The 8,746-nt window shown below is 37.7% G+C and overlaps 1 protein-coding gene across 3 annotated transcripts; it reads left to right on the forward strand.

Moving 5' to 3' along the window:
* The first annotated feature begins 450 nt into the window (after positions 1-450).
* Positions 451-8,682, forward strand: LOC139625415 (golgin subfamily A member 6-like protein 25). 3 transcript variants are annotated; one of them, XM_071485375.1, is made up of 6 exons: positions 451-1,006; positions 2,782-3,500; positions 3,669-4,172; positions 4,318-4,481; positions 7,223-7,376; positions 7,515-8,682. In XM_071485375.1, exons 2-5 carry the CDS (start codon positions 3,044-3,046, stop codon positions 7,223-7,225), a joined length of 1,128 nt encoding a protein of 375 aa, XP_071341476.1. In that variant the 5' UTR covers positions 451-1,006; positions 2,782-3,043; the 3' UTR covers positions 7,226-7,376; positions 7,515-8,682. The 3 variants fall into 3 exon arrangements, with proteins under 3 accessions (XP_071341476.1, XP_071341475.1, XP_071341477.1); XM_071485374.1 differs by lacking the exon at positions 451-1,006 and adding an exon at positions 1,211-2,620; XM_071485376.1 differs by lacking the exon at positions 451-1,006 and having other exon boundaries at positions 1,211-3,500; positions 7,223-7,385; positions 8,200-8,682.
* Positions 8,683-8,746: the final 64 nt, after the last annotated feature.

Below are 8,746 nucleotides of genomic sequence, written 5' to 3' on the forward strand. Positions count from 1 at the left end.
TCATTAGCAACAGAGCATAAAACATAGAATAAACATAAATAAAAAGTTGAAGTGGGCTCATGCACTCACACAGTTACACAGTTGCAGTGCTGCAGTCGAAAATGTGGTTTTCTTATCGATTACTTATTTCGATCTTTGATTTCACTATGCAGAAGGATGCAGCCTGCCTGCAGTGTGCCAGAGGACTGTTTCCTGATGATGGGAGGAAACTTCCTCTAAATCTAAGTTCAACATGTGGACGTAAGAGCACGATTGTGTGACATTACAGCTATTGACAGCTGTTTTGCAAAAGTGCACATAGTTTACACAAAGAAAGGACAGAAGGACACATGTCCCAAAAGTAATATTTTGAATCTAATAATATATATATATATATATATATATATATATATATATATATATTTCATTCTGGAGTAAAAAGTACTTGATGGCTTGTCTTAACACTTTTTTAGTAAACTTATTGTGGAAAAATTAAATTATTTAACAGTATTTTATGTCTTAAAACATATCTGAGGGATCTTAAAATATAAAATATAGAAATATTTTCAGATTGTCAGATCGTCAGTGACAACCATCAAAATCTTTATATTTCTACATAGGCTATGTTACACTCATTTATTATTATTTTATTTTTTAAAACCCGCGCAAAAACATGCATAATATGTGTGAACAAAACTGTTCATACCAGGTTTTTAACCGGAGAGGGAAAAATTAATAATAATAATAATAATAATAAAAAAAGATAATGTAATATATTGTGCCCATAGCAACCAGCATTTATTTTAGACATCAGCGCACACAAAACATAGCTACAAACAAAACCAAGCATGCTAGGTATTATGAAAATCAGATAAAACGAAAAGTAAAAGTAAATAAAACAAAATAAGATTATGTGCTTAGAAACCACCTGCTGATCATTCATAGCAACGGCGTTCCAGAATGTTGCTGGAATATAAATGCAGGCGCAGAGCTGACGTCCTTCACTTTCACCGAGACCTTCGGAGAGGTAAGTCAACTTTGGTTCTAAGCTTCGCTCACCGGGCGTACTTAATAAGCTTGCTAGCATTAGCATTAGCAATAGCATTAGCTTAGCATAGCATTAGCATCTAAGCTAATTTTTTCGTTGAAAAAAATATATTGTGTCGGAAAGTAATGAATTTAATGGCTTATTACATATATATATATATATATATATATATATATATATATTTTTTTTTTTTTATTACAAAATGTTTAGATTACAGTCACGGTTGCCAACCGTCCTGTAAAATAAGGAATAGTCCTGTAATTGGAAACCAAAAGATATGTTCAATGAACTGATACTGGATGGGCTTTGTTCCGAATTTTTAAGAATCAATTAAGTACAAATCTATGGGAGAGAAATATTACAGTTTAGATTATTGAGACATGGCGATTTTTATGAGATAGAAAGAAATCGTCCTGCTCTCTCTCATCCTGTCTGTCAGGCTGTCATTACCAAAGATACTCCATACATCTTGTCCACTGTCTCTGGTCTGTGCAGTACCGAAGCAAAGAAGGCGCTTCTCATTGGTTGTGAGTGTGACGACCAATGAGAAGTGCTGTCAACGTTGCTAGGATACGCCTGACGGAGGCGCGGGATTTAAAAAAATGGCGACCTGCCTTATAATCAATACATCCATGATGAAAAAGAGATTACAGAAGTACGAAACGGAATGGCAAAACTAATATCAATGGCTGGGATGTGTGAGCGACAAAGTGCCAACTACACCGTCTTTTCTCTAAAAAACAAAACTGATAAAATTCATGTTTGTGTGTTTGCTTATCCAAATACATACATTTATTTTTTACATATTGACAATATAGTTTGAGCTCAGTGTTGCAAATTTGAACGCACATTTTGAAAAGTTAAATGCAGAGGAAACTGGAATGAATCAACACCAGATTGTCTCCTTTGATTTGTATTTTTGACTGAAAGGTGATAAAACAGCTGCAGAGGAAAGTCTCAGATAACTCTACTTCTGAAGGGAAGAGCCATTAATTTTAGATACAATTCTTTGAGGTCTCACTGGCTTCGCTACTTACTGCTGCTGTGATCAGTGAAGACCCCGCACTAAGACCGCTACCTGTTAGCTCGCTTAGGTACAGATTCTGGAGGTGAATGGGAGCGGTTTGTGTCAGTTTGTGTCCGGGCTGCACTGGGCCACTCTGACCATGTCATGGTCCACCTGATTCCCACATACAGGCAGAAACTAAAACTGTGTAAACCTGTTGTTTACAAGAACCTCCAATTGCACCAATCACCAGAACAAATTCCTTGTATGTGGAAACATACTTGGCAATAAAACTGATTCTGATTCTGATAGTTAAACTGGGTTTGGGAGTTATTAGGGAGTGGGAGGTGTGTGCTGGGATGACAGGACTTTTGGAGTCTTCTGCTCAGAAAACATCCACATGGTTTTAATACAGAAAATGCAACTTGTGTGCATGTGGCGTTAACTTATTACTTTTTCTCTTCACGAGGTACGTTAACTTGATTACATTTTGGGGCAATTGATTACATTTTTTTTTAGTGAGGTGCATCCATTCTGGCTGACTAATAAGTAGTGAGAATCCTGAGGACAGCCAGAGCTTTAAGCTGGTAAGTCGAAGCTCCTGTTGTTGTTATGCATCTTTAAAGGGAGCAGTCTGTAAATTAAAATGATCACAGAGTATAAAAATGTAGTAAAAGTACAATTTTAAAGTCTACTTAAAATTTATTTTACAATTACATTTAAACAATATGATTAATTTATCTTTCAGAATACTGGAGAGTGAAAACAACACAAGTGGATGGAGTGAGAAGAACACAAGTGGACAGGGAAGGAGAAGAGAGAAAGACTGAGGAGGACTGAAAGGAGGAGGCAGGAAAGAGAGAGAAAGGCACAGGAAGAAAAAGAGAGAAAGGTGCAGGAGGAGAAAGGGAGACAAGAGAGGGAGGAAAGAGAGACAGGAGGAGAAAGAGAGACAGGAGAGGGAGGAAAAAGAGAGACAGAAGAGAGAGGAAGCTGAACAACAGGAGAGGATGGAGAAGAGGAGGAGGAGGGAGAAGAGAGAGAGACAGGAACAAGTACAAAGAGAGAGACAGGAGCGGGAGGAGAGAGAGAGACAGGAACAAGTAGAAAGTGAGAGGCAGGAGGAGAGAGAAAGACAAGAAAGGGAGGAGAAAGAGAGACAGGTGAGGATGGAGAAAAGGAGGAGGAGGGAGGAGGAGAGAGAGACACAGGCCCAAGAGCAGAGAGAGAGACTTGAGAGGGAGGAAACAAAAAGATACGCATGGGTGGAGGAAGAAAGACAGGAGATTGAGGAGGAAGATGAGGATGGTGGAGAAAAACAGGAGGAGAAGACAGAAAGAAATAAATCTTATACAAAAAAAGGGCTAATTTCAAACTTGAAAATACGGTACCTCGAACACCAGAAGGACCAAATCATCAAGGCTATCTCAAAGACCTACCAGAAGGAGGAGGCCATTGATGCTGGTGGTAAGAAAGTCAGCTTCCATACTGTACAATATATTTCATATGCATGTGTTTCTTCCTGTAGTTAAACAGTCACTTTCAGTGTTTTTATAAGATTATTTATAAATGATTGGAGGGTTGCAGGAGTCCAGCTGTACTCAGTGCTTATCTTTCATATTCTGTTTGTTTCAGATGACACTCCTGAAATGAAGGAGATAAGAACATGGAGGCAACAGGGTAAGAGGAAGAAGCTGCTAAAGAAACAACAAAAAATGGAGGAAAAGATAAAACGCAAGAAGGAGAAGGGGGGAGAAGAGAGATGGGAGCAAGATAAGAAAGGGAGACAGGGAAGAGAGGAGAGAGAAAGACTTGAGAGAGAGGAAATAGAAGAACAAGAGAAGACTGAAAGGAGAGAAGGGAGGAAGGAAGAAAGAAAGAAACAGGAGAGGAAGGAGAGAGAAAGCCAAGAGCAGGAGGAGAGAGAGAGACAGGAAAGGGAGGAAAAAGAAAGGCAGGAAAGTGAGGAGGAAAATGATGATGGAGAAAAACAGGAGGAGAAGACAGAAAGAAATGAATCTTTAAAAAAAAAGGGACTAATTTCAAGCCTGAAAATATGGCGCCTTGAACGCCAGAAGGACCAAATCATCAAGGCTATCTCGAAGACCTACCAGAAGGAGGAGGCCATTGACACTGATGGTAAGAAAGTCAGCTTCCATACTGTGTTGTTTCTGTAGATAGACAGTCACTTTCAATGTTTTTATAAGAAGATTTATAAATGATTGGAGGGTTGCAGGAGTCAAGCTGTACTCAGTGCTTATCTTTCATATTCTGTTTGTTTCAGATGATTCTCCTGAAATGAAGGAGATAAGAACATGGAGGCAACAGGGTAAGAGGAAGAAGCTACTAAAGAAACAACAAAAAATAGAAGAAAAGATAAAACGCAAGAAGGAGAAGGGGAGAGAAGAAAAAAATCAAGCGGAGGAAGGTGAAGATGATGAAGAGAAAGTGGGTATATTTTCAAAAATAGTGATTGGGTTCTTTTCAGGCTATGGTGACTTGAACATGGCTGTTCTTTAACAAGCAAATCATATTTTCTGACTTCTGACTGGTATGATCCCATTGCAAGATGGTCTCTAGTTAATATGACCTTAATATTTAAATTTTAAAAAATGGAGGGGGTGTCCAGTAATCAAAGGATAAGAAGTTTGCATGACAACAGTCTATTGCAGTCGGAAACAAGAGACCATCTTGCAATGGGATCACACCAACTGCAACACCCATCAACATGTTAATGTTCCAACCCATGACTACTAAAAGATCATGACTACATTATTACTTCATTACTACATGAGTACTCAGTACTCATGGGTTGGACTGCACCCATCTTCAAACTTGATTTTCATGTTGATAACAACTTCAAACTTGATTCTCATGTTGAAAAAAGCACCTGCCAAAGTACTCAAAACTCCCTCTGTGGTAGTTCCCACTACAGCAGGTATCTCCAGCACCACATTTTGCCCTGATGACACGCACGCACACACACACACACACACACACACACACACACACACACACATTTTGTAATTCTTTAGGTTTAACTGGCAGATTAATAATTTCAAAGTAAGTAGTAATAGTAGTAGTAAGTAGTAGTATCACTAGTAGAAGGGAAAGGTAATTTCTAAAACAGTAGTTGTAATAAAGAAAAAAGTGATTTGTCCTCTGATTAGCGGGGGTAGAGGCGGGCTAAAGTTAAAAAAAGAGTATAAGTATACATGTCAGCACAATCAAAAGAATGAGAAGCATAGATGATTACAGTAATGTATGTTAGGCAGCGTAATATGATGTGATCCAGTTTCATCCTATCAAATAAATGTGATTTAATCAAACACATTATTATTAATATTATCATTAGTAACCAGCCAATAGCAATACAGCAACTATTGTCCTTATCACTTCACATTTACCAGCCATGACAGTGTGTGGCTGGTACTGTTTTCACCTTGTGTGTGTGTCATGGCAAAATGTGGTCCTGGAGACATCTGCTGTCATGGAAACTACCACAGAGACAGTTCTGAGTACTTTAGCAGGTGTTTATATGTCTGTCTGTGTCTGTTTAATGAAGTAGTAATGATTACTAAATACTCATGTTTTGGAACGTCAGAAATGAAATGAGAAGAATCTTGCGTAACAACATTCTATTGTAGTCTGAAACTACAGATCATCTAGTGGGATTACATCAGATATGACGACAGTCATCATGTTGTACTATATGTTAGTATGGTACTCATTGTTTAGACCACACCCATGTTTGAACTTGGCCTTCATTTTGATCTCAACTGCACTGCTTTGTCTAAAATACTGTCTCTGTGATAGTTTCCACCACAGCAGGGATCTCCAGGACCACAGACACACACACATACACAGTTAGACTCACAAAGTAAAAATAATACCAGCCAAACCGTCAGCAGGTAATAATGTTATTTAATTTAATCTGAACTAATCTAACTGAACAAAACCAAAACTCTTAATGTAATTCTGTAGGTTTAACAAGCTGAGAAAGAAAAAAATATTAAAAAAAAAAAAAACAGTAGTTGTAATACAGAATAAAGGTATTTGTCCTCCGATGCGGGGGGGCGGATGTGGGTTAAAATAAAAATAGTAATGTGTTTTTTCTATAAGCTTAAACATATGGAGGACCAGGGATTTCACAGGAAGTAATAAAGCATATTTATTATTTTATTCAGTTATTTATTCCTATTTTTAAATGTTTTCAAATAGTTTTTAAATTCTATTATTTATTCATGAATTAATACATTTCTTTCTAAATAGTTTATTTAATGAGAGTTTTATGCTGTTTTCGTAAATCCATTTTTAGATCTTGAGTATTTATGATGGATTAATAGTTCATTTATAAATTCTTTTCACAATTTCTATTTTTAATGCCTATTAGAATATGAAATTAAGGAAATGCTTTATTTATTTTCCTGTGACATCCCTGGTCCTCCATATAAACACAATTAAATAAGAAAACAAAGAAAGAGTCCTGAAAGAGGAGAGGAGAGAAGCATATTACAAATAATTGAAGTGTGCATTGCCCAACAAAAAATAGCAGTCAAATCTAATGGTAGGAATACACAGACTTGTACATTGGGGAAACTAAACCAACTCACATGTGCATAGCACAAGGAATGAAAGAAGCCTTCACGTCAAACTGGAACAACCATCACTAAACAGAGGAGGTGGTCTCCGACACCACTTACATGCAGCCTTAACATCCCTCCGCAGGCATCTTGACACCCAACAACTCAAAATCTGACCATCTTTCTGTCACAAGCAACGTCATTGCTCAGATGAGTCTCAATGTACACTCGACTCTGACGATCTTGCAGCCCTTGAAACACAGTATCAGGCCGGTACATGCCACCGATGGACAAACAAGGCAGGCAGAGTCTGTCAGGCAGAGGCGGTTCAGGTTGACATGCTCAATTAAAAAGACAGCAGTGGAGACCAGACCTTCAGAGAACCCTATTTACTCTGTTGCTGCTTGCGATGCCTTTGAGCAATGCTGATGTAGATTCAGAGGAAGACAAAGAAGATTTTAATGTAGGTAAGTGTCCTTCTTTGGTAGTGCCAGGCTATGATGCTAAGAAGAGAAGATTTTCTTTCAATAACAAACAGAAACAGGACTAGGCTTAAAGTTATTAACCTGATGTATGTGTGTGTGTGTCTGAGCGTGTGTGTCTCAGTGAGTGTGTGTGTGTGTCTGAGTGTGCGTGTGTAACAGAGGAAAAGCGCTGATAACGACAAGGAGGAAGACAAGATCACGCCAGGGGATGCTCCAGTGTTTCACCAGCCGCATGAGAGATGAAGACAGTAAAGACGGATTCATATTAACATACTGTAAGTGCTGTCTCTGTAGCTTTTTCATTAGTGCCAGATTAGGATCCTAAGAATTGAACTTTAAATGTTGGATTAAACAGACAGGAACAGAACTAGGCTGAAAGTTATTAAGGTGCATGTGGGATTTGTGTGTTACAGAGGAACAGAGCTGATGCCAAGACAAAGAGGATGATGACAAGAGACAAGTTCTTTTTCATACATTAATTGAGATCCATGGCCCATTGTGTGATTTTTTTTTTTAAATGACTGTTTAAAAGGCTAAAAAGTAACTGGTCTGGTTTTGCCTTCCCTCATACAATTACTTGATCAGTTTGTTGTAGCCACTTCTTTACTTTTAGTTTTCATTCATTCATTTTTTGGCATGTTGGTTTTGTTTAACTTCTTCAGAGTTAACATAGATGTAAAACTACAAGTTCAAGTATTTTTGAGATGGTTTATTATGGAATGCCAAAATAAACTATACATATATATTAATTGATCAAGTGGTCTCTCTCAAACATCGTGGTAAGGTCACCTGTTTTTTTCAAGTTGCTTTTTTTGAACTTGTGTCTATGAGTGAGAATCTTCACAGCTAAACAAAAACAGGATACATGTCAGTACATACAGAGGAATAAGGAGCTTGGATGATAACAGTTGTGAGTGGTAGCCAGCACAATCCAGTGTACTCTATATTATGAATCTAACATTGTTATCTATATTATTAACTATTCACCGCTCCACAACACCTTGGTGTTATTGTATGGTGTTACAGTATTTGAATTAAGAACACAGTGATACATTTACTTTAATCAATTCAATTCTGTAATTCCACTCCTAGGAGGAGACAGCGCACATCCTGCTGCCGAGTACAAATCACCATGCCACAGCCTGAGGGACAGTGAATGACCTAGACACACATGCACACGCACAAGCAAGCATGTAATATGGTGTAAATGTATATATGTGTATCGATTTTGGTGTTGTCTCATTGTTCTTTTTCTGTGATTGTCATCCACTCAGCTGAATTATATTTTGATGCTTTTGCAACATTGTTTTTGAAACATTCATCCCAATAAAGCACATTTGAATTTGAGAAGAGCGTCCAGAAAGGTAAAGATTGGACATGGTTGGGCCGGTTTCATGAATGTGGCACTTTGAGACACTGTCCCTTTTATTTAAAGAAAGAAAATTTTCACATTAATGGTTTATAAGCAAAATATCTCAGTCACAATACAGGATCGTTTTCGGGCCCTAGCCAGGATTTTAGGAATACTGAGGCCAGTATTTCTAAAAATCCCCCAAAGGGGAATTTGAGAACTTAACTGAGATAATGTTCTCTTTGTTTTGTCTAAGAAAGAAAGGACTCACATTCACAAACCTGATACTGCTGA

The sequence above is a fragment of the Trachinotus anak genome, unplaced genomic scaffold (genome assembly GCF_046630095.1).
Source record: "Trachinotus anak isolate AG129_WGS33_773 ecotype Australia unplaced genomic scaffold, CSIRO_AGI_Tana_v1 ptg000009l, whole genome shotgun sequence".
NCBI lineage: Eukaryota > Metazoa > Chordata > Actinopteri > Carangiformes > Carangidae > Trachinotus > Trachinotus anak.

What these genes read in the sequence shown, in the direction of transcription:
- LOC139625415 (XM_071485375.1), top strand. Translation starts at nt 3,044, where the DNA reads ATGGAGAAGAGGAGGAGGAGGGAGAAGAGAGAGAGACAGGAACAAGTA. An exon ending in GGAGGCCATTGATGCTGGTG is followed by an intron (nt 3,501 to 3,668) that starts GTAAGAAAGTCA and finishes TGTTTGTTTCAG; the next exon opens with ATGACACTCCTGAAATGAAG. An exon ending in GGAGGCCATTGACACTGATG is followed by an intron (nt 4,173 to 4,317) that starts GTAAGAAAGTCA and finishes TGTTTGTTTCAG; the next exon opens with ATGATTCTCCTGAAATGAAG.